Genomic DNA, 26,756 nt, shown 5'->3' with positions numbered 1-26,756 from the left:
CATAAGGAGAAAGGTGACAAGACAGAAAAATAGAAGCTGACAGTGATAATGAGAGATAGAGAAAGATAAAAATGAGAGAGCTGAATTTAGTTTATCAAGATTGGAAGTTGTCACAGTTCATGTCTGGAAGCTGGAACCAGATGATCAATGTGTGTGTGTGTGTGTGTGTGTGTGAGAAAGGGTGTATCTGACTATTCAAAAAGCAAACCCAGTGATAAGCAAAGGCATTGACTGTCTCAACCAAGCAGAATTATGGAGAAGGGGGGTGAGGATTAAGGAAAAGTTCCCCCCTCTACCCCTACCACCCCAATTAATCCTCCAATTTTTCTCCCGCTCTTCACTAAACTGTATGTACTTATAATCTGTCACAAACACCCAACATCACGCACACATACGCACACACACACACATACACATACATGTATCCATTAAGATAGATGCCAGATCAGCAAGCAATATCAGACAGGTTCAACAAAACAGGTGGATTAGGAAGAGGAAATTATTTTTGGCATGATAACATAACATGGAAGCCAGTAGGGCAGTTGCTTGACCTGTTAGAAATAGCAACCAAATTTGCTTGAATCCCACCATCTTAAAAAGAAACAGGCACATTAACTAAATTCAGCTCTCTCTCAGTCCCACCTCATTTTTACCTTTCTCTATCTCTCATTATCACTGTCAGCGTGTCTCTGCTTCTATTTTTCTGTCTTGTCACCTTTCTCCTTATGTCTCTCACATCTTTCTCTCTATATATAGATATCTCTTACATACAATAAGACAGGAAAGTCATGGCCGGAATGGTTTTGATTGCAGGTCTGACTTGGGACTACACAGCAACAACAGTTAATTGAGAGTGATAATATAAATAACAGTCATGTACTTGAGTTTAATTAATTAATTAATTAATTACTCTTTCTGTTGAAATGTGTGGCCTTGTGCCTTAGCAGAATCATTAAAACATCAAACAAAACGCTATCTGGAATTGGTCCTAAGTCTTAAAGTATCAGCCAAATTCGATAACCCCAAACCCCTAAATTTCTAACCTTGTGGCTTTGTAAGAAATTACTTAGATGATAGCAATTTCATCAGCCATGGAAGAGAAATTACATGAAAGTGAAAAAGAGAGAGAGAGAGAGAGAGAGAATGTGGGATGGGTAAAGAGAAGGAGAGATAACAAGTGCTAAATTTGAATACGCCAGTGTTTATATGCTCCACTGACTCAGTTAAAATGTCCATATTATATCCTTCCAAATATCACGGACATTTTCCAGTGACTCGTTTCATTCAATACTCATGTCGACAAACAATGGTGAAAATAATATACACAAGGCGACAGGGCTAGTGTAATTGTGAAACAACACAGCAGAACAATTTTTATTCACTTACATTAGACAGGCCTTTTGCTTATGTTAGAAATAATTAAGTATTATTATTGTTGTTATTAATTTGTTTCTTTTTTATTTTTGTTTTTGCTTCTCCCTTTTTGAAGTATTTAAAATGAATGGAACAAACAAGATACCATGTGGTAAGTAGCTTGCTTACCAACCACATGGTTCCGGGTTCAGTCCCACTGCGTGGCATCTTCGGCAAGTGTCTTCTACTATAGCCTCGGGCCGACCAAAGCCTTGTGAGTGGATTTGGTAGACGGAAACTGAAAGAAGCCCGTCGTATATATGTATATATATATATGTGTGTGTGTGTTTGACAACCGATACTGGTGTGTTTACGTCCCCGTCACTTAGCAGTTTGGCAAAAGAGACCAATAGAATAAGTACTGGGCTTACAAAGAATAAGTCCCGGGGTCGATTTGCTCACTAAAGGTGGTGCTCCAGCATGGCCGCAGTCAAATGACTGAAACAAGTAAAAGAGTAAAAGATATATATATATATATATATATATATATATATATATATAGGTCTCAAAATGATACAAAAAGAAACAAAAAACAAAAGATAGACAAATGAGGGAATAACAAAAACTTGGTTATGTTCTTTTCTTTCTCAAACTGATGGGGTTTTTTTGTCTTCTTGTGCTGTGCCTGTGGGTATTGGGCAACTATGGACTTCTACACAAAGATCAGAGGATTCATGATTTTTCTTGAGAAACAATTCGTCACTTTCTGCTAGCCTATTTTTTTTTTTATTCTTTTACTTGTTTCAATTATTTCACTACAGCCATGCTGGAGCACCACCTTAAAAGGTTTTAGTCAAAGAAATCAACCCCAGAACTTATTCTTTGTAAGCCTAATACTCATTCTATCAGTCACTTTTGCTGAACTGCTAAGTTATGGGGACATAAACACACCAACATCGGTTGTCAAGTGATAATGGGGGGGGACAAACAAAAACACACATATGCACATAGATATACAATACATATATACAACGGGCTTCTTTCAGTTTCCATCTACCAAATCAACTCACGAGGCTTTGGTCGGCCCAAGGCTATAGTAGAAGACACTTGCCCAAGGTCCCATGCAGCGGGACTGAAAATGGAACTATATGGTTGGGAAGCAGGCTTCTTACTACGCCTGTACAATTCTTTTAGGTATTACACAATTCACAATTTGTTACAAGTTTCAGAAACTCAAATAATCCTTTCAGAACCCAAAAATAATCCTGATATAATTTAACTCCTAGTTGAGCTGTTTTTTTTAAGCTTTTCCTGTTTGATATGATTTGAAGGAGATTTAACAACTATTTCTAGCAGATGGAGTGACCACATAGCATCTCCTTCACTAACTCAGGATAATATCCTGTTTTATGAAGTCGTGAGTCATGATAGTGAACATTCTGCTTTAATCCTTTTGCAACTTTATTTCTAACATACTGCCTATGTGTTTCAATTCATTTTGAAAATGATGAAGAATTTGGAGGAATTTCCTGTGTTCAAGGAAGTTTGGTTTTTTCTTTTCTTCATAGCTTAGCTAAATGTTTGAAACATGACTTAAAAGAAAAATGCTTCGACATAAAATTATATAGAAAGGTTTTTAACTTAACCCTTTAGTGTTCGCATTATTCTGCCAAAATTAATGCTTCTTCATCCACCTTGTTTTGAACTAATCATGCATTATCTTGTAGCTATGAGATTTTGATGAGGTAGCTGTTAATTTTTAAAACGATATTGTAGGGTTGGTGTGAGAGACCAGATCTGGCCAGTTTGAACATAAAACAGGCAGAATACTTTTGGCCGTATATGGCCGGTTTAAATGCTAAAGGGTTAAAGATGAACATTTTAAACTGGGTATTTTATATTGTAGAACCAGACACAGTCTTAAGCATGTTAGGATCAAATGGGTTTTAACTGTGTGAGGAAAATGAACTAATTGACCACTTTTGGAACATTAAACAGAATTCTTCATCATTTGTACATTTTGGATACCTCTAAGTATATAAATAAAAAGAGCTGACTGTCTTCAAAGCACAATCAGAGAAACCCTTGCCTTCTATCTTACTAGTACTAATTTCTAAATATTTGGATCCCCAATTTACTATTTTGTTATGTAGACCCTAAAAATCTCATATGGACCCTCAGGGGCCATATGGACCCCAGTTGAGAATCACCAGTGTAGTGGATCCCTCTATTATTTTATACTATTGAGTTGGCTAATAAGGGCTGCTTTGTTCTGGTTATGACCCTTTATAGATAAAAAGTAGTATGGCTGACAAACAGCACAGCTAAAGAGCCTTTAAATGTTTCTGTAGAAACTCTAGAGAAATTATTCATCCAATTCACAGGGCAATTAAACAGTTGCGAGCCATTGAATGACAAACAGTTGCATAAGACTCTCTGGGCATCTCATAGAGTGTATCAAAACAAAACTGGAAAGATGATGCTATTGCTAGAACTCTAAAATGATAATAACAATATAACCACCTGCACAGCTATGAGAGCAAACAGTGAAAAGAGCAAGGCATACTGAGTTAGGCTAACTTCAGGGAAAAATGAAACAAGTGAGATGGGAAGAGAAGGAGATAAAGTATCAAATTTAACAACAGTCTCTGTTTTAATTGCTTGACTTGCAAACACATCATCTTATCAGAATAAGGAAAACTGCTTTCATAAAAATTCCTTTAACCCTTTTGATACCAAACCAACTGAAACCGTCTCTGGTTCTGAGTACAAATGTCTTGTTTTCATAAGTTTTGAATTAAAATTTCCCACCAAAACTTAGTCACAATTTATGTTCCTAACACTAGCTTAACCCTTTTGTTACCAACCCGGCTGAAACCGGCTCTGGTTCTGAGTACTAATGTCTTGTTTTCATAAGTTTTGAATTAAAATTTTCCACCAAAACTTAGTCACAATTTATGTTCCTAACACTAGCTGAATGATAAATAAGTTATTTTACTAAATTCTTTGTTATATTTAAAGTAATTGAAAGAAACAGAGATTCTCAAAATAAAAACAATAACGAAGGGTTAAAGCTTTTTGACAAACGGCCAAACCCATATTATTCTAGCTAGACAAGCTTTTACTTGTCACACAATTTATTTAATTTAAATTCTTGTTTTATAACTAACAACATGATATTAACATAATTTATTCCTTCTTTAAATAGCATAAGCATATACACTTACAATTTGATGTAACTAAATAAATCAGAACAAGTTCGGGAACTGTAGGAGTGTCAGCAATTTATGGAATGTATCAAGAGTTGTCAGCAAGCACCACACAGTTAACAAACAGACTAAGTGGTCAAGTGTGAGTGAGCAGGAATGAAACAAATAACACACAGCTAAATATGGTTAAGCAAAAACACACAGCTAAATATGGCTGACTATGTCATCTTATCTTTTAAGTGATTTTGTCAACCACGCCACACTTATATATTCATTTTATATTGCAATTATTGAACAATGTATGCCATTGGTTGCAGGTCTCCAACAAGCTGATCACAGATTCACTGCATTTCTGAATGTGAGAGTAAGAAACAAATTTCTGTAACTCGGCACAGAATGGATATTGCAAAGATCACCACTAACATCCTTTACTAAAATGTATCCGTAAAAAACACACACACACACACATACGTGCATGTCTTGTGTATGAGTATGCATCTACACACACACACACACACAAGGACCCAGGACTACATAGTCACAAATCAAACTTCTGAACCACACAGTAATGTCTGCATTACAGTTCTTGTGTGAAGCCATTTCACTCCAATTACATCCCTGAGAAAGGGAGAAGTCATAAACACCACAACATCTCATCCTTTCTTAACCTTCAAATATACAATTAAGGTAGTGTTTAACATATTTTATGTAGTGAGCACTAAAAAAAATAGAAATAATTATGCAGTGGGGAAAAGAAATGACATCCGTTCAAGAATTAATATCTTATTCAATTCAGCAAGGGAGAAAACTGCAAACATATTTCATTTGTATTAGATCTCTTCAGCAAAGCATAAACCTCCCTTTCCTTGCCAAAGTAACGATGAATGCAAAATATATGTAGAGGTAAGATGATCAAATGGTTTAGAGACTGAGTTGCTTCCTTAGCTGTCACTCATTCAGATTTGTTTGCACGAGTTTGTTGTTTTTCTGGACAGAATACTTTATTCTGTCGAAGGCGATCTGGCAGAAACATTAGCACACCAGGCAAAATGCTTTGTGGTATTTCATCCACCGCTGCGTTCTGAGTTCAAATTCCACTGAGGTCGACTTTGCCTTTCATCCTTTTGGGGTCAATAAATTAAGTACCAGTTACGCACTGGGGTCGATGTAATCGATTTAATCCCTTTGTCTGTCCTTGTTTGTCCCCTCTATGTTTAGCCCCTTGTGGGAAATAAAGAAATAAGAATACTTTATTCTATTACTTCAGTTCGTCTTGGTGCCAGTAATAATGGGTACCACCAGATAAGAATGTCACCACGAGGTAACCATGACATACATGTAAGGCTATCGTAATGAAATCACTGTCATTAAGACATCTATTCAATAATGGAGACTCAACATGGTCACTTGACCTTACTAGAGATATCACTCTCTCATTAAGAAAAAGAAATCGATAAAGGTCAAATTCGAAATGTAGTCTCTGGATCATAGCCTGCTAGATGATGGTTGACCTGAGACTAAATAACAATAAACCATTGTTGATGTCTAACCCTTAGTCATCATATTCTAAAACTAACAGAACTAAACATGTCTAAATTCACAAACCTTCAAAACTAAACTATCATAACCTAACCCATAAACCTTTCCAGGCTCTGTCAGAAGAGTACATAAGGTTAATATGTAGAAGTGAGGGTGATAAGCTCAGTATAGTTTATGTTCATTTTCTTAAGTCTCAGTGAATTGGAAGGGGATGAGGACAGAATGAAGATTATGGGTTAGGAAAGAGAAGGAGGTGGAGTAGTTCCCAAAAAACGTGGTTATAGCTCTGTGAAAAAGAGATTAGGCATTTCCATATCACTCACACAAAAACAAACACAAAATTTCTGCGTTGTATTTTTTGTCTCAAGTTTTCTTTCTCTTGGCCTCTGCTCGGAGGAAAAACACAAACCCAAAAAAAATTGTACAAAAAAATAATAAAAGAAAAAAGAAAACATAGCTTATATTTCGAATGATGCTGAATCAGAATTTATTTCTTTATATTAAAAAAAAACAAGGAAATGAAACAACAACTACATAAAACAAAACAATAAAACAAACATGCATACAAAGCAGGCCATTATTTCACAGTAAACAAGGACAACATACTACACACACATTACTTCACTTACATATATATATATATATACATACATACATACATCTATTATACAATAAAAACAAAAACCTGAGTTGGAAGCAGCTGTAGACAATTTAGCAATATTTGAGAATCTCCAACAAACTGCAACCAATATCCACAAATAAATAAATGAATAAAAGAGAAGAAAAAACGAAGAGAGAAATGAATGCGATTAATATATTTGAATATATTAGAATAAGAATGGTGAATAGGCAGAAACAAGAAACTGTAGAGCACTGAACTAAATTCCCTACAGTATTTCATTTCTTTCTCCACCTCTTACATATTGAGATCAAATCTATTATAATTCCATTAGCACCCCCAGACACTATATAAGGATATTAAATCGAACATCAGTGCATGACTAGTATTTTTATTTTATCGACATCAAAACGAACAGAAAAAGTTGATCCTAGTGGGAATTGAACTCATAACGTAAAGAACTGTAACTAAATTCCACAAGACATTTTGTCTGACAATCCAACAATTATTATTTCTACTCTACGCACAAGGCCTTGAAAATTTTGGTGAGGAGGGCGTGCCTTGTCAATTACATTGACACCAGTGCGCAACTGGTACTTATTTCATCAACCCCGAAAGGATGAAAGGCAAAGTCGACCTCAGCAGAATTTGAACTCAGAACGTAGTGGCAGATGAACTACCGCTAAGCATTTTGCTTGGCGTGCTAATGATTCTTATTTCTTTACTGCCCACAAGGGGCTACACACAGAGGGGACAAACAAGGACAGATAAAAGGATTAAGTCGATTATATGAACCCCAGTGCATAACTAGTACTTATTTAATCGACCCCGAAAGGATGAAAGGCAAAGTCGACCTCGGCAGTATTTGAACTCAGAACGTAGTGGCAGATGAAATACCGCTAAGCATTTCGTCCGGCATGCTAACAATTCTACCAACTTGCCACCTTCAACAATCTAATAATTATACCATTCCATCACAATTAATTAGTAAAATACAATAAGTTTCATGAGATGAGGAGAGTTAGTGAGTTCTGAGGTTTTGCAGAGGACAAACTCTTAGAAGAAATGAGCAAGTATCCTACCCAATAAACATCAGATTCACTTCATCTTATGACACATATTTTCTTGTCTTATAAAATCTTTTAAAGTATTTCTCGACATACACCCATTATGACTTTCATCAGCTACTATTTTTTCCCTCTTTCTAACACTACACACACAAGCACAGAAGGAGAAAGATAGTCCAGTGCTAAGAATCCCCAATTACGAGTAAGCACTCTCATTGCCTTGCGAAAAAAACTAAAGCCCTTGTAATAAATCTGTGAAGTGTTGTTTGGCACAACACTATTTCAGCAACTACTGCAGCCAAACTGGAGCCAAATCTGATCAATACCAGCGAGACTAAGAAGGGATTCTGGCATCTGGGCAACTCCATACGGCCGGCTCAAGGATCTTCATACACCCAAACATATATATATATAAATATATGTCATTAAACTGAGTGTAGGGTAAAAGCCCTTTAGGACAAAGGCCCCCTAGGACAAAAACCCCACGGTTATATTTTTTGATTATTTTTTTGTTTTTTTCACCTTTTACTTGTTTCAGTCATTAGATTGAGGCCATGCTGGGGCACTGTTTTGAAGAACTTTTAGTCGAATGTATCAGTATTAGAATTTTAAAAAAATTTTAAAGTCTAATAACTGCAACAAGTAAAAAATAAATTCTAGGATCAACACATTCAACTACAAATTCTAATAACTGTGGGGCTTTTATCTGTGGGGAGGGGGTCTTTTGTCCGGGGGGGCTTTTGCCTTGAACCCCATTAAACTACGACCATGCTGGAACACTACCTTGAAGGGTTTTAGCTGAATGACTCCACCTCATTACTTATTTTTTTTAAGCATGTTACTTATTCTATCGGTCTCTTTTGCCAAATCTCTAAGTTATGAAAACGTCAGCAAACCAGTACCAGTAGTCAAGCAGTAATGAGACACACACACACACACACACACACACATATATATATCATCATCATCATCATTGTTTAACGTCCGTTCTCCATGCTAGCATGGGTTGGACGGTTCGACTGGGGATCTGGGAAGCCTGAAGGCTGCACCAGGCTCCAGTCTTATCTGGCAATGTTTCTACAGCTGGATGCCCTTCCTAACGCCAATGCGTATATATATATATATATATACGATGGGCTTCTTTCAGCTTCTATTTACCAAATCCACTCACTAGGCTTTTGGTCGGTCCAGATGACATTTACCCAAGGTGCCACGTAAGTTGGATGGAACCCAGAACTATATGGTTGGTTGGAAAGCAAACTTCTTATCACCCACTCTGTATTGGAAATCTTACAGTATTAATGTTACTTCGTCAACTCTGTACCATTACGTAAATGAGTTGCATTTCACATTTTTAATGAGTAGAGATCTACATCAATTTCTTTCTTACAGAACTGGAACATAGAAATAGGAGATCCTTGCTTCAATGTTTAATTGATACTGCTGAAAACCCGTCTGCTTTAATCAAGTGATATAAGGGATATACGTTCATGGCAAGAATACATATGATGTTATTTTATATCAGTATATTATATTCTGATTTCAAATGCTGCCATGGACGACTTCGTTGGTTCGTCCTCCCTAAGGCAATTTACATGGATGAGAATTGAGAATTCTATAAAATGCAGAACCAGTTATAAATGATATATAGATGCCCATTAAAGAGCCTCAGATGCAGTACCTAGATCTGCTAGATATAGCTCCCAAATGTCACAAATCACATCATTCAATTTTAAAGCATAAGATCACATTACTCTTTTACTTGTTTCAGTCATTTGACTGTGGCCATGCTGGAGCACGGCCTTTAGTCGAGCAAATCAACCCCAGGACTTATTCTTTGTAAGCCTAGTACTTATTCTATGGGTCTCTTTTGCCGAACCGCTAAGTTACGTAGACATAAACACACCAGCATCAGTTGTCAAGCGATGTTGGGGGGACAAACACAGACACACAAACATATACACACACACACATATATATACATATATACGACGGGCTTCTTTCAGTTTCCGTCTGCCAAATCCACTCACAAGGTTTGGTTGGCCCGAGGCTATAGTAGAAGACACTTGCCCAAGGTGCCACGCAGTGGGACTGAACCCAGAACCATGTGGTTGGTAAGCAAGCTACTTACCACACAGTCACTCCTACGCCTATATTGGATAATTTTCTCATAGAAACCTCCTTGAAGAGAAGGGGTAGTCAAAGAAATGATGATTACAGCTAGAACGTCTTTCATTATATAGGTCTCTGCTTTTATCAGAGTTGGTCAGTGTTAATATATATATACAGTAACAACATATATACTAAGAAATAGTCAGTCTCTTCTACTTATTGCGTTAGCAATTGTTTGAGAACATTTCCAACAAGGAAATTATGTAAAAACAATGAGGAAGAAAGAAAGAAAGAAAAAAAAGATAAGAAATAAAAACAATTGAACGAATTCTGGCAATCACTAAAAGAAAATCAAGAATTCAAAAAGAGAAGGAAAAGATAAGGAGAGAAAAAAAAAAAAACGGGGTGAAGCTCCTTAGAATTTGGTATGTATATATCTAAGGATACATCTTGATTCGTCAGCTAAAATATATATTGGTAGCAAACACAGTAATTCTATGAAGAAAAGAAAAGAAAAACAGAACTTCTTCTAGTCATGTTTTAACGTAACCTACACCCTCTCCAAGAACCTCTTTTATTTCTTTTTTAAGCACATCACCACACACAGACATATATACACATCGCTCTCACCCTGTCAGCATCTCACATACACACTAATTCTTTTACTCTCTCACACTAGCTCTCTTACATATATACATTTACTTACAACACGCAATATCACTCTAGTTCTCATTTCATGCGCACAAGCGCGCTCACACACACACACACACGCAACACATACACACTCACGCATTCACTTAGACTCTCAATTCAATCTTCCCCTCTTCGGCGCCATCCCTTTCTATGTACTCCCTCCCTCATATCCTCTACGTTTCTGTGTTCGCCAACAACCTGTTGATGAGAGCAGCGAGAATTATAAAGAAATACAAAAAATTTATACGGGGTGAAGACGTGGAGTGGGGTTTGTTGAACATAGCTGAAGTGTGAGAGAGCATGGTATATTAGTGGGATGAGGAAGGCAAGCAGCCATCAGTCAGGCAGGAAGGAAGGGATAGTTTGTATTGTAACAAGAGGGCTATGTATGTGTGTATGTTGTTTTTTACTGTAATAACAGCAGGCACAAGTATTGCGTTGTTGATTACAAGGAAATTTGAGTGAAGTGGAGTTGTTTTTGTTTCTTTTTTAAATCACTGAATACATATTTTTGCTATTATTTTTAATAGACAGTTACAGAAGTGACTCAAGTGCTGAGAGTTTCGTGACACTTTTGTAAGGGCCGGGAATAATTTAGCAAAAACGTATATAATATTCTCCAGTTTGCTTGTTTATTCTACTAAACCAGTGGTTTTCAACCAGGGTTCCGCCAGTACAGTCCAGGGGTTCCGCAAGAAGTTACAAAACTGCTAAAATCGGCAGCAATTTTTAATTCTCCTGTGCAAATATGTGTGCATAAAACTATTAAATTATTGCACAGGGGTTCCTCGAGCCAGTGGAATGTTTCCTTGGGTTCCGCTCCAGCAAGAAGTTTGAAAAACACTGTACTAAACCTATGCATACATACACGATCAGTTTCACTCGCATATATGTACTTTCTATCAACAATAAGAAATCATAATGATTTACTCGAGGTGCATTTCAAAAAGGTGAACAGGAGTATTTTACTTGGAGAAGAGACGGCTTTATAACTGCTCAATGGTTTTGTTTCCTAAAGGTAATAATTGTGTTAGTGGTGGATCTAAATATACTGCAATAAAATTTTTTTAATGCACTCAAGGATGCACGTTAAAAATTTAATGTTTGGTAAAGTATAATAACGATATGCTATTTGATTTGGTTGAGGTCTGATCGTCTGCAAGAGAGCAGGACAAAGAAGAAATACAATAAATACCACCTAACAACAACACCTCACAATACCATAAAACAACACTTTGAAAGTAAGCTGTAATAAGAAATCTGATTTCCCGCATAAACAGAAGAAACTTTAACAACAGTCTCATGTAATCTAATGAAACCAAATGTAATTTTGCTAACATCAACTGATGTTTACTTCATAGTAAATGCCTCAACAGAGTTGGTATACTGTGTGAAAGTGATGTTAGTAAATCAATGTGAATGAACTTATCTAGGCTTAGCGGAACGACTTTTAAGGATAGATATACACAGTACACTTACTCTTTTTGACATTCAACATATATATATATATATATGTATATATATATATATATATACATATATATATATACATATATATATATACATATATATATACATATATATATACATATATATACATGGGTAGAGGATGTCACCAACTGTGTAAACAACATGAAGTACGAAAAAAAAGGTGTTAAATACGCAAACAACGACAGAAAAATGGAAAACAGGACAAGTAACACAAACAATGACCCTTCATCGGTTGTCGGCTGTCTATCTACTCCTCATTTTGAGTATTGTCGTTGAATGCTCGAAATGAGAAGTAGATAGACAGCCGACAACTGATGAAGGCTCGTTCTTTGTGTTGCCTGTCCTGTTTTCCATTTTTTCTCTCGTTGCTTGCGTATTTAACGTTTCTTTTCGTACTTCATGTTGTTTACACAGTTGGTGACGTCCTGTACCAATATATATATATATATACGCATACACATATGCGTGAGGGGGGAAAGTATATATGTACACACCTATGCAATAGGGCTGAAGTAAAATACTTCAGAAGAGTGTTATGCATACTAAATGCATCTACTTTATATTACGTCAATGAATACGTAATATTATTTGAAAAACTTCTACAAATAAGATGTGTGTGTGTGTGTGTGTGTGTAGGACTAAAAACGTATGACTTTCTCTTTTTTTAAAGGGGGGGGGGGGCGAGGGAGGGAAGTTGAAGACGTGAACTTGCGGAAACATGCTTTACATGTGTAACACATAAACTAGAGAATACATAGTATACATGTATCTATACATGCAATACCGGAGAGTAAATAGTTTAACTTCGCTTAACAAACAACGTGCTCCCGGCCAAGTAAATGTCATGACTAGCAAAACGTAAAAAGAGAGGAAAGGACTGTACAAAAACGTACACCTTTATTTATTTATTGCTTATAAAACAAACACTACTTTGTGATTATTCTGATCTTTTAAGACGGAGCAATACCTTTAACTTCACTTTTTTAAACCAAGTAGTCAATTATCATTATTATTTTAGTGTATTATTTCTTTTAGATAAATCTATTTAACAGGTTGAAAGCAAACAACATTTGAGTGCATGTCACTATAAAGTGGTTTTTTTTTTCTTCTTTTTGCATGCCTTCCTTACAATCCTAACCACAAAAAAATCATACGATTCTATTGATATCAGGTTTGATAGCGCTGCTTGATTACTTTCATTGTTATATAATAACTCCATACATAACTTTATATAAATATCGTTATATAAACTCCATACATAACTTTATATAAATATTAAATCGACCCAAGTTCTTTCCAAGCGTTTTATTTTATCGATTTCAGGGTAATAAAAGACAAGTTCGACCTTGTCAGGATTTGAAAGTTAATGTGGATGTATACTGAATATAAAGTAGGCCTTATGGTAGTCGCTCTAATAATAATTTTTGACATTAGCAAAAATTTATGTCAGTGCATTTCAGGGAGGTGAATAGTCGATTTAACCGTGACTTCTAGCGTTTAATCGTCTCGATAAAAGAAAATACTAAGTCGACAGCGGGGTGGGATTTGAACACAGAACATATTAAAGAAAAAGATGTAACTAAATACACCTCGATAAAACGCTGCTTCACTGATTCTTTCAGCAGCCTCCCTTTAAAAAAAGATGATTGTTGTTTCCAATTTAGACAAAGGACCAGCAAATTTGAAATGTGAGCTTAGTCGATACCTTTGACCACAGTACTTGTTGTACATGTCATAACTCTGGGATGACAGGTACAAGGCTAAAAATAAGTAGGGAAGGGGTTTAATTGATACAAAGAATCCTAGTAAGTGACTGGTACTTCATTTCATCAACCCGAAAAGACGACAGGCAAAGCTGACCTTGGTGAGATTTGAACTCAGAACAAAGTGATGTAACTAAATGCCACTGCTTTTAAAATGATAATTGTTACAAACATAAGCACAAATTTAAGAGGAGCTTTGGGACGATTTACAGTGCTAGCAGACATGATATCGAAGAAGACAAATTCTTCTTTTTTATCAACAGTGACAGGGAAAAAGCAAAGCTAGCCTAAGAAATCCGGCAAGATAATTTTCCTAACGTTCTAACAATATGCTTTTACTTTTTGTTGTTCCTAATGTTTTATCAATGATTACAAAGTGAATAGAAAAGTACTTAGTCTTTCGAAATCTTGGTTTATTAAGTGTGTTGCAAAGAAGTTAGCTACGCAACTATGTGGTTTCGAATTCGATCCCTCTGCGCAGCTACTTTGGCAGGCGTCTGTCTACCATAGCCTTGAATCGACCCAAAAGCTTGTGAATGAAATCGTAGCTCGATTAAAGCACTGTTCGTGTTCGAGTATTATAACTGGTTTAATTAATATTACCATCTGTCCTTTGAGTGACTATAGTGAAGTCCACTCTATTGCAAATATTTGAGCCAAGACTCTCACTTAGGGATAAATTTCTTTCTCACCAATCACTGAAATCCTGGAAAGATTCATAGGCACTGCCCCTTTTCTCGAGAGGGCAAATTATATGGATATTAACTACAACGCCCTGCACTATTATATGCCGGACGAGCTACAGATTATGCAAAATGCAACAGAAATATGTTCACATATGTATAGGTATTCAGCCACATACTTTTTCTTCCACAGATATTGTGGATGGCTGATACTTATTTCTTTACTACCCACAAGGGGCTAAACACAGAGAGGACAAACAAGGACAGACAAACAGATTAAGTCGATTATATCGACCCCAGTGCGTAACTGGTACTTATTTAATCGACCCCGAAAGGATGAAAGGCAAAGTCGACCTCGGCGGAATTTGAACTCAGAACGTAACGGCAGACAAAATACGGCTACGCATTTCGCCCGGCGTGCTAACGTTTCTGCCAGCTCGCCGCCTTTGGATGGCTTAAACTAATTGACTGTACAAGTATATTCAAATATTGACACACAAACGAATAGAAAATATTTTTTGTTGACATCCATTAACTGGTATCAAATACTTCTAATTATGTATCGGAGTTGAAAGTGGAGACCTACATCGAATGTGTTTCGGCGAGCTGGCAGAAATCGTTAGCACGCCGGACAGAATGCTTAGCGGCATTTCGGATTTCTTCTGGCTTACGTTCCAAGTTCAAATGCCGCTGAGGTCGACCATTGTTTTAGGATCGATAAAATAAGTATCGTCTGAGCACTGAAGTCGATCTAATCAACGAACCGCCTCCCCCAAAATTTCAGGTCTTGTGTCTATAGTATAAAAGGATTATTCATTGAAATCAGCCTTAATGATCTTCACTCGGAAATGCAGAATAAAGCGTTCTACCACAGGAGCCAATAAAGAAGCCTCTACGTGATCTAGTAGAAATAATAGCCAGATTACCCACTCTTGTCTTAAATAAAGGATACACTGGATAAATGTAGCCTCTGTTATAAAAAGACGGTATGGTCATGGTTGGACACCCTTTTATGATAGTGTTCAATAAGAAATCCAATAAAACGTCTGTAACTAATTATAAATTCGGTAATTTCTTTAAAATCTTACAATGATTTTTTTTATGGCACAAAAATATATTTAACGTGCACCAAAGCTTGAGTATGCCGATAGATAGATAGATAGATAGATTAGATTCTTTGTGATTTAAAAAATTTTTTCGGATTATTTTATTTTCAGCAATGGAGATTACGATTGTGACATGACGGGGAGGGGGGGATTTCAAACGTTTTATCCATTTCCTCCTTCCACGAGCACCATTTTTCTTGGGGAAATTTTTTGAGAGTGCTTGTTCTCACGTTTCCAAATGCGGATATCACGATTCTGGAAAAATAATTATTTATTCAAAATTTCGATTTCCCCACCACCACCACCACCACCACGCAAAATATCAATGTCAGTGATTGCTTACGATAATTTTTCACTTTAAATAAGTATGAATACACACACAGAATGGTTTTATAATACGTACATTGCATCCTTGCGTGTTGTAAGAGGCAACTAAAAGGCTTAATGGAACGACAGACCATCTCACCCACCCATGCTACCATGGAAAAACGGACGTAAAACGCATATACAAGGACAGAAATAAAGAATTTCCAAATTTTTGCTTTGATTTTCATGCCAAAAACAAGAAACTATTATGATTGCTTCTAGCTTTTGTAACAAAAACTTTTATACCAATGAATATATTTGTAATCAAAACTCAATGACTACTTTCGTTTTTGCTTTTTTTTTTGCTGTAATTACACAATTTTGCTTCCTCAGTTTTAAGATGTTCGTTGTTTCTTGAAACTATGAAGGAAAGATTATTTGAACAGTACCTTCTCATTTATGTGTCTATAATTTTGTTTCCGATAATTGAATAAATTTCACAGAAAAAAAACTTTTCCTTACATATCATCGAAACAAAACAATTAAAAATATATATTTTTCATTATTAATATTTCTAAATCGTTAAGGCGGCGAGCTGGCAGAATCGTTAGTACAGCAAGCAAAATGTTTAGCGTTATTTGATTCGTCTTTATGTTCTGAGTTCAAATTTTACAATGTCGACTTCGCTTTTCATCTTTTAGAGTCGATAAAATAAGTACCATTTGATGACTGGCATCGATGTAATCGACTTATCCCTCCTCCAAATTTGAAATCAATATTTGAAACTGTTAGGACGGCGAGCCAGCAGAATCGTTACCGCGCCGGCAAAACGCTTAGTGGCATTTCGTCCATCTTTACGTTCTGAGTTCAAATTCCACCAAGATCGACTTTGCCTTTCATCTTTTCGAGGTCAATAAAACAAGTATCAATTGAGTACTATAATCGATTATCCTCCTAAAATTTCAGGTCTTGTGCCTATTAGTGGAAAGGAACGTAAATATTATTTTAAATGGCGGCGAGAAGGCAGACTCGTTAGAGCGTCTGTACAAATGCATTGGAATTTTTTTTCTGGCTCTGGGGTCAAATCCCATTTAGGTCAACTTGGCCTTTCACCTTTTCTAAGTCGATAAAATAAAGTCCCAGTCAAGTACTGGGGTCAATGTAATGGACTAATCGTGTCCCTTCAAAACTGCCGAGCGTTGTATTACCTACATCACAAACCAAAGACGGCAAGCTAGTAAAATCGACAGAGCGTCGGATAAAATACGTTGTGGTATTTGTTTCACATCTTTACACGCTGACTAATAGTAGTGGATGCCAGAGTACAGCGTTAGTACAACAGTTGCGGTCGATGGCATGAATTAAGCCCTTTCCTCAAAATCGCCGTCCTTGAGCAAAGGTTCTGGAGAGGGTTTTTGGAGAGGATAGAGAGTTAATGTAATCTACTTTCCCCAAAAATTGTTGGCCTTAAGGCGGTGAGCTGGTAGAAACGTTAGCGTGCTGGGCGAAATGCTTAGCAGTATCGTCTGCCGCTACGTTCTGAGTTCAAATTCCGCCGAGGTCGACTTTGCCTTTCAGCCTTTCGGGGTCGATTAAATAAGTACCAGTTACGCACTGGGGTCGATATAATCGACTTAATCCGTTTGTCTGTCCTTGTTTGTCCTCTCTGTGTTTAGCCCCTTGTGGGTAGTAAAGAAATAGGTATTTCGTCAGTCTTTACGTTCTCAGTTCAAATTCCGCAGAAGTCGACTTTGCCTTTCATCCTTTCGGGGTCGACAAATTAAGTACCAGTTATGCACTGGAGTCGATGTAATCGACTTAATCCCTTTGTCTGTCCTTGTTTGTCCCCTCTATGTTTAGCCCTTTGTGGGCAATAAAGAAATAAGAATTATTAGCACGCCGGGCAAACTGCTAAGCGATATTTCGTCCGTCCTTACGTTCTGTATTCAAATTCCGCTGAGGTCGACTTTGCCTGTCAACCTTTCAGGCTTGATAAAATAAGTACCAGTTGAGCATTGAATCGAATTGTAATTGACTTACCCTCTCCCACGAAATTATTGGCCTTGTGCCAAAATTTGAAACCATTATTATCATTATTCAGGTAGCGAAAAGGCAGAATCATTAGCACAACGAGCTAGATGCTTAGCGGCATTTCGTTCGTTTTTACGTTCCGAGTTGAAATTCCGCCGAGGCCCACTTTGCCTTTCATCCTTTTGGAATCGATAAAATAAGTGCCAGTTGATTACTGGAGTCAATGTAATCGACTTACCCCCTCCCCTTGAAATTATTGGCCTTGTGCCAAAATTTGAAACCATTATTATTATTATTATTATTATTATTCAGAAACAGAGGTTAATGGATGGCAAAATCGCGGTATTTAGTTACATCTTTTTATGCTCTGCGTCCGAATTAGGAGAAAATCGACTATGTAGATGTCAACCCGGAACTTGTGCTTATGCGAAAACTCTACCCCCAAAACTGAGCCCACCGCTTTCAAATAAAAAATAAATAAATAAATAAGGAGCGGAAGCAGAATAAAGGAAAATTTTGATTGGATAACGATATATGCCTTAATATATGAAGACAAATTTACGAAGATATTCTTATACAACATTCTGTAAAATTCGTCATGAAAATGGCCATACACATGACCGAGATATTTTAGTACCAGCATAAGTAGTATGTGTGAATACGGGAACACAAGTACCTATTTGTAAAGCCTATTGTTCAGAAATTCCAAAACCATACCTTAACTAAAACCGATAAGAATGTGATAAGAGATCTCAACCTGTATAACTCTCTACACAGAAAAGAGGAACGTGCTATACAAGGACGGACGGGTGGGCGCGCGCACACACACACGGGTGTGCTGATACGTTGTAAAGCTAAGCGCTTTCTGGACGTGAAACCCGGATAATCCCATAGACCGGCCTTATTTATCTTTATATATTATTTATCCATATATTATATGGATGCTAATTTTTATATTCGTACTTCCTAATGCTTCTTGCATGTGTATTAAATTTATTTTAGCTCTGCTTAGAGCATTAAGCGGTTAATCCATCACATAAACCTATATCGAGAGTTATATTAGAATAATTATGTACATGTGTGTCTTAGAAATAACAGCCAACACTCACTCAAACCACAATCTACCACATTAAAAACAAGAACACATTGAGCAATATAGTCATAGATACAGTGTTTGGAAATAAAATAGGGTAGTCATAGCCTGATCCAGTGGGATCAGAACTGACGAAACTCTAAACAGCTTGTCTACACTGAACCAAAGCTGAAAAAGGACCGTGTATAGAGAAAAATGCCTTGATATAATCCCACCCTCTTGATTTGTATGTCTGTAAATGAAATTTTAAAATTCTGACATAGGGCAATAAAGAAAATAGGCTTATCCTTTATTTAGAGAAAACAGGCCGAGGATAGGCAGAGAGAGCCATGCCTTAATTTTTCCTGGTTCAATACACTTCGTCTTATATTCAGTTTATGGGGTTTTTGAAAAAAAAAAATTAGCGTACTAATCAAACCGGAAAACAAATATGAACAGCGATTCTTAAAGGGGGATATAAGTTTAAACGGCTAAGATCAGCGGGTGGGTAGATAAGTAGGTTGAAAGCTATGAGAGATAGTCACCTTAACCAAAACAGCACAGGACAACACAAATTAAGTTCAAATCACACGTCCCGGAAATCAAGTTTTCAAACGAGATTCGATTACCCTCATATCACTGTATGTATACGACTAATGTCTGTAGGTAAAGTATGAACGGGGCATAAAATTCGACGATTAAAATCGTTTTTCCACTGTTTTTACAAATGGGTACACATAAAATTTCCGCGATGAGAATTCGCAGTTTATTTGACATATGATCCGCTCGTTAGCTACTCCCAAAAGAACCCGAATATCCACAAGCAACGTTCGTTCCTATACGACTTCGCTGACAAATTCGATTAGTGTAACTTGAAAGTTTGGTTGAGTTTGATTGGAGAAAATCACAAAATAAATACTAAACTGATGTGTAATCACAAATAAATATGTATGTACATGTGAGGAGACAATTACATACGCACACACACACACAAACATGTTTGTTTGTGCGTGTGTGTGTGTGTATAACACAGATAGATAGATAGATAGATAGATTGAGAATACATATACACAGGCGAAAATATGTGTCAACATATACGGCGAACACAATTCACTTTTTAACGAAATATCAGTATGTGCAACAGGCATTTCAGCAAGTGAAGTACATAAAATCATGCACAATTATACATATGTAGCGGACACACAACTATCTATACATACATCCATGCATACATACATGACGACCGTTTATTTACATGATTTTTCCTTTTTTTTTTTTTTTGTAAACTTATCAATTATAAATAAACTTTACATATATAATTTACCAAGTAGGTGTGTTACAAAAAAATTACCGGTAATTAACAACGAGCTTAGAATTTTTAAATGTCATTAGTTTTTTTTTTTTTTTTTGCTGACTGAAATTTTAAGTTTCACTAAAACTTGTGTTCGAGGTTTCATGTAAGTGATTGTAAAACTTGTTTTTCATAAGCTTATCAAGATGTTGGATATTCTTTATATTTCACTATAAAAATACTTTCTAAAAACGAGTTCCAAATGGAATTATAGGGAACCTAAATGAATGGGGCGGGGAACATTTTCTTTAATACGTTAATAATTTGAAATATCATAATGGTCATAAATCAATCAAAAATATTAAATTTTCTGAACTCTAAGTGGGATTAGGTCTGTCCTTGAATTTAGCAGCTCAGCACACCTCTAAGAAAACTTTAAGGCAAAGGACCGTGTAATAATAAAGTTAAATTTATATTTACCTGTTCCTTAGCGTATTGAAACCAGGTGTCTAAGAGAATCTTCAGTCGACTTTCGTGGAATTTTTCCGTTGTTTTAACACTAATAAAAATATCGTTTAAAGTTGTAGGTCTAGTGTTTAGATTAAACCGAAGTGCCGAAACCTTAGATTGCGATGTAGTTAAACTTGAAGATGATAATGATGATGACTGTAGTCTTTTCAACAGCGAACTGCTTTTACTGTTGGATTGTCCCGGGTCTGGCACTTTCAAAATTGTTTTGAGTTTACTGGGGTATAATTTCTCCTTGAATACACTCTGATTATCAACTTTAGATTTCTCGCCACTGCTGCCGGATTTTGGGCTTCCAACTTTCCGTTGCTGAACAGGTTCTAAATTAGTTCCTTGGTTTGGATGCTTCCCAGACAAAATTGCAACAAGTGGGGATTCAATGTAAATTACATTGGCATTTCGACGTTTTCTTTTAGTCTGAAGATCTAAAAGAGAGCGCGTGTCTCCGGAATCAACAGGTTGATTAAATCTCCAAAAGTTTTTCACTTGTACTTGGTCTGCGCCTTTATTTTCCGCATTATCAATTTCTAACAGGCGACTGGCCACGATTATAACATTTTCTTGTAGAACATGTTGGCTGTTAGGTTGCACATCGTAATCAACTAAAATCTTCTTCCCAACGTTGTTCGATGCTGATTTTTTAAACTTATGGTCAGCATTCAACAGGTCCTGCTTCGGTGGAATTTTTGGCCATTTCGGCATAAAATAATCGAAATATACAAAATTCAAGAAAAGAAAACAAGCAACATAAATAATTGTCTGTACCGATTTTAGCAAGGTGATGCGCATGGCCACCCTCTTTTGATTGTCTCGACAACCTGCATTTGAAGACGAATCGTCAAGTTGATGAAAATAACAACACAGCCGAGACATATAAGCGGATGAAATGTGCGGGCGTATGTGTGTCGATATGTGTGATCAAGTTGAAGGTGTGGGATAATCACTAAAATGTTAGAGTTTTGTTGTCATAACATAGCAGGAAATAAAAAAAGTTTTCCTTCCCTCTTTCTGCTTCTCATCAATATACACATAACAGAGTTTCTCGTTCCCCCCTCTCCTGAAAAAGTATCGTATCACTTAAAAGGAAACCATGGGAAAATGACCAGTCAATATAACCTCAACCAACCAGCGGAGGTCACGGGTCAAAGTTTGCTGCGCATGCTCAGTGCGGTGAAACCAAACACGCCAAGCAAGCGTGTTGTCAGCGGATAATGTTTACGTTATTTCAACTTGATGTTTTCCCAGGTTTTCATACATTACGACTACAATATGTTAGATATATGAACAGTTATCGTGTGTCGTTCATATGAAGAAGTACACGAATGTCGTCTGCAAAACCATTAATAATAAAAATGTGAGAAATATCGAAGGTGGAGTCCTCTTCAACTGATAGGCCTTCCTACCTCTCTTTCTCTATTTTCCCACACAAATACATCCCCTTTAGCTTACAGTTTTCCTTTACTTTTGTTTATTTGTATGTCTTCTCTCTCTCTCTCTCTCTCTTTCTTCCTCTCTCTCTCGCACATACACACCGATCTCTTCACTCTGACACTCACACAAACTCATCTCCCTGTCACTTCCTATATTCATCTGTCACACCTTGTCTCTCGCTTTCACCATCTGTATTTTCTTGCTTCCTCCAACATCCTTATAGTCTCTCTATTTCTTCTATTCTCTCTGTCACGCTTTCTTTCAACCCATCTCTTCGTTTCTTTCTCACGTTTTTGTCACTTTCCAACTATTTACGCTACACCGCCCCCTTTTTTCTGTTTCTGTTTCACTGGGGAAAGCAACTAGGAAATATTTTATTAGCTTAATTAATATGCTTTTATTTATATCATTTCATTCTTCTCATCTGGTTTTTTTTGGTTCGTGTTTTTTGTTTTTACATATTATCAGTATTATTATTCATAATGAAAACATATTCATTTATCACATTGATAACGGAGTTTATGTATCTTATCTTGTCAAGGGAACGAAGCTCTCAAAAAGAAAAAAAAAACGGTATTCCCACTGCTACATCAATGTTCGAGCTTGTATATATAAAACCATTCTTTACGGTCATTTAAATTCACTGAATCAACTGTGGAACGTACAGTCTGGGAATTTTATAAGTGCTTTGCTTCTGTTTTATCTATGGGAAGTATTTGATCAAGTAATAAAGTTCTCGGCATATTATGCAGAACTTTTATACGATTAACAATAAAAAGAATTAAATGGGTGATAAAATATAAAGATTTATAACTTGGACGCAAGGCAATTTTAGGGGAGCGGGTAGTCTATATGTAAAAGCGGTACCAGTGCTTGACAGGTACTTACTCTATTGATCCCACCGATCGATAGAGTAAAGCAAAGTCGGTATCGGTGGGATTTATATTCAAAGAATAATGTAACTAAATACCACAAGGTATTTTGTCCAACACTATTGATTCTGCTACTCACAGCCCTTAAGACATCCGCCATCGCCCATACACATGACAGAGAAATAGCAAATATTCTACGAAAATGCAACGAATTTAATAAATTCCAAATCGATTTGGAGAAGAAAAAGAGCCCTTGCGACCACTAGCGTAACTCGAGTATGTGCCCTTCCGTTTGCCACCCCCGGACCCCACAAAGAACACAGTGCCTACAACAGGTTGAAAAGTGCCGCCCGAGATGGACCGCCACCCTCACCCCCAGTGCTTGTGATACTCAGAAATAATTTGTCCACATGAAACTGGTTTTGCCCTTGTCATCTCAACTCAGACATTCCAATCCTACTCGTCTCTCATCTCTCTCGTGTTCACCTACCCAACATCAGGTCCCGCAGTAATCAATAACTGCAACCAATTCTTCCTTCCCAAGATACCTACCTTCTGAATTCCCTTCCTTGTTCATCTTTCCCGCACGTGTAGAGTTTTCGGAAACAATAATGGTTTCTAACATAGGTACGAGACCACAGCTTTTAAGGAAGCGGGTGTAGTCGGTTCGATTGACCCTGTATTTGGTCATAATTAACACCGGTGAAATTTGAACCAAATATTCAAAGTGGTATAATTACAATACTGTTTTAAGGCATGAGCACACTAGCCTGAAGGCCTCATGGGTCTTGGAGCCCGATTGTGATCTAAATATACGGTGGCTTGCCGTTAATAAAAGAATACTCTAGGGCATAGTGCATTGATTTGCCCGGAGCTTGTAATGCTAAGACGGCCCTGTGTAGTATAACATTTTGGCCTACGCTCATTGAACTTACCATCATCTGTTGTTACTTAAACTGTAGAATACGTGCTGTCTGTGGTACATTAGACATTCTTTCGTTTTCTGATCACAGAATGAAAGTGGAAAATTATTGTAAGCAATTGGCATTAAAAAAATTGAAATTTTGAGAAAAGAATTTTTTTTTTGTCAGAATTATAATCTCAATACTTTTTTAATGTATAACTCTAAGACTTTATTTTATTGATTCCGATAAGATGAAAAGCAAATAAGTTAAAAACAAAAGAACTGTAGAGAGAAAAAAGTAAATATTTGAAATGCTTTTGCTTGATGGGGGAGGGGGAATTGAAATATCTGTTGAATCCTGATAATATTTTGTAAAAAAAGAAAAGAAAAGCAATAATAATAGATAGGGCCGGGCCTAGGGTTGCTGGCGCCCCGGGCAAGCTGAGCTTCGGCGTGTACAAGCTGACAGTCGTGGGAATTTCCTTGTCTCTGTCACGCCCTCCTTGACGCCACCTAGCACTTGGTGCCCCGGGCGCGCCGAGGTCGACTTTGCCTTTCATCCTTTCGGGGTCGATAAATTAAGTACCAGTCGATATAATCGACTTAATCGGTTTGTCTGTCCTTGTTTGTCCTCTCTATGTTTAGCCCCTTGTGGGTAGTAAAGAAATAGGTACCTTGAGCCGGCCTTAGTAATAGATCAAGGAGGGTTGCCTATTCGATTCGCTCCTCTGAAGATTGCTGAATAATATCAATATTTCGACTTTCATTTTTCTGATTATGAAATGAAAGAATACGCTACATTTAAATCAATGTGATTTCTATGATGCAGAAAGGGTTTCGAATTCCGACAGGGCCGGTTTTAGCCAGTCAAATAATACTTGATCTAATCAACGATACTCTCTTCTCCCAAATCTAAGTTTAATAATTATGTAAGAAATCATTATGGCTTAAGTACCGCTAATTTTGAATAGTTTAGTTTGCTTTGTTCATATCTAAAAAATGCTTTTTGTGCAAAGTAACTTAGATTTCTAATATATCTTTCAGTATCTCTGTTATTCTGCTTAACACTGTAAGGAAAGCAACTCCGTTCTTTTTTCGTTACGACATGCTAAATTATTTCAATAGTTGAGTTAACGTTAACTTATTCTACGAAGTAAGCATAAAAATTCCAATTAGAAAAATTTATCTCGGTGGTTTTAATAAACGTGCTAGTTTATTTCCACTTTGCGGATATTTACACTTATTCATATTTACTATGTATTGCAGCTATACAGAGGAATGCCTGTGTGTAGCCCTTACATTTTGGATATCAGATCGTGAACAATTACGTTATGAATCATTGTTTGGCCACCAAACTAACAACTGTTTAATTTTTAGGAAATGACTTATTTCTCGATTTAATTAAAGTGTACGAATACACATGCGTGTGCATGCGATTTGCTAGTTACCTTAGCGCACGAAACATGTGCCTTTATAATTTACATCTCAAACTGCATTCCTTAACCATTTAGTTCTTTTGTTTTGCTTATATCCGGGTAAAACCATTTTAAAGGATCCGTCTCCAGTTGTCACTAACGCTGTCTCTGATTAAAAATAATAACTCAACTAAATTGTAAGTAAATATCACGCAATAGTAGAGTTAATCGCTGTTATCACCAGAATTATTCTCTACGTGTCTAGACTCAATCACCTAACGCAAGAGGTTAAAATTAAATTTCGCGCAAATTTGAAGACAGCGATTAATCACTCCAGAGTATCGTCCCTTGAATTCTAATATCAAATACGCGCATTCAGTTGTGAATAAAATGACATAATTAGTACGATATTTGTTGTTTAGCCAAAGTTTGCTATGATCCACCAAAGTTGTGATCTCAGGCATCCAAGCCGTGACTATTCCATCTTTTTTTGTTGGATTACATTACCGTATCTGTAATATGATAGAGATTCGGCAGCATGTCGAGTGTGGCTAGGTAGAGGGTCCCTCTGCCCTGGTAATATGAAATACAATTAGCTCAACCTATATATATATATATATATATATATATATATATATATATATATATATATATATAGAGAGAGAGAGAGAGAGAGAGAGAGAGAGATTATAGGTAGCTCTACCCATCAATCGATGATTAGTCTTAATAATGTCTGTTATGATGGAGGACCGTGGAATTTGTAACATATATGCTTTTTCAAATACATTCGCAGACTAAGTGAAAAGGATAGGACTAAGAATGGAACCAGGCTCGCTTTTACTCTACTTGATTGATCTTATTTCCAGTGGAAGCGGGTCTGAAGAAATTATGGACATTGCCTTTCATCAGGCCTGGAAATATGTTATACATAGGTGTGTAACTTTGGCACAAAACAGATGCCTGATAAACAGGTATAATCAATGTATTTAATCGATAGTAGTACTTCATCAGTACAATAAAACACTGTAGATTTGAATTCGTGAATTGGTAGACGCTTCACCTCACTAACAAATGAAGATTCTCTGAGAAATAGCAGAACCCGATAAAACTAATGACTGTTTATTATGATAGTTTTCAGAGACTGGTGGGAAGAAGTTATACTAGAGACTTGGCGCAAATACTTGTGACAGAAGAGAATAATGCTAAAGGAAGCCAAGAGTCAGGTGGTGGTCAGCTTCGGCAGACGATTAGTATAAAAATTCACAAAGTGA

At 36.6% G+C, this 26,756-nt stretch overlaps 1 protein-coding gene across 1 annotated transcript in view; it reads right to left on the bottom strand.

Annotated features, from left to right (window-relative positions):
- LOC115215667 (beta-1,3-N-acetylglucosaminyltransferase radical fringe-like) overlaps positions 1 to 22,011 on the bottom strand; it is a 102,056-nt gene extending 80,045 nt beyond the window's left edge. Inside the window, exon 1 of the mRNA XM_029784931.2 lies at positions 20,816 to 22,011. Coding sequence (XP_029640791.1) covers positions 20,816 to 21,736 — 921 coding nt within the window. The 5' untranslated portion in view covers positions 21,737 to 22,011. The remainder of the gene's footprint in view (positions 1 to 20,815) is intronic.
- Between the last annotated feature and the right edge of the window lie 4,745 nt (positions 22,012 to 26,756).

Source organism: Octopus sinensis, linkage group LG9 (assembly GCF_006345805.1).
Source record: "Octopus sinensis linkage group LG9, ASM634580v1, whole genome shotgun sequence".
In the NCBI taxonomy this organism is placed as follows: domain Eukaryota; kingdom Metazoa; phylum Mollusca; class Cephalopoda; order Octopoda; family Octopodidae; genus Octopus; species Octopus sinensis.
This window is presented reverse-complemented; position numbering and strand designations above follow the sequence as displayed.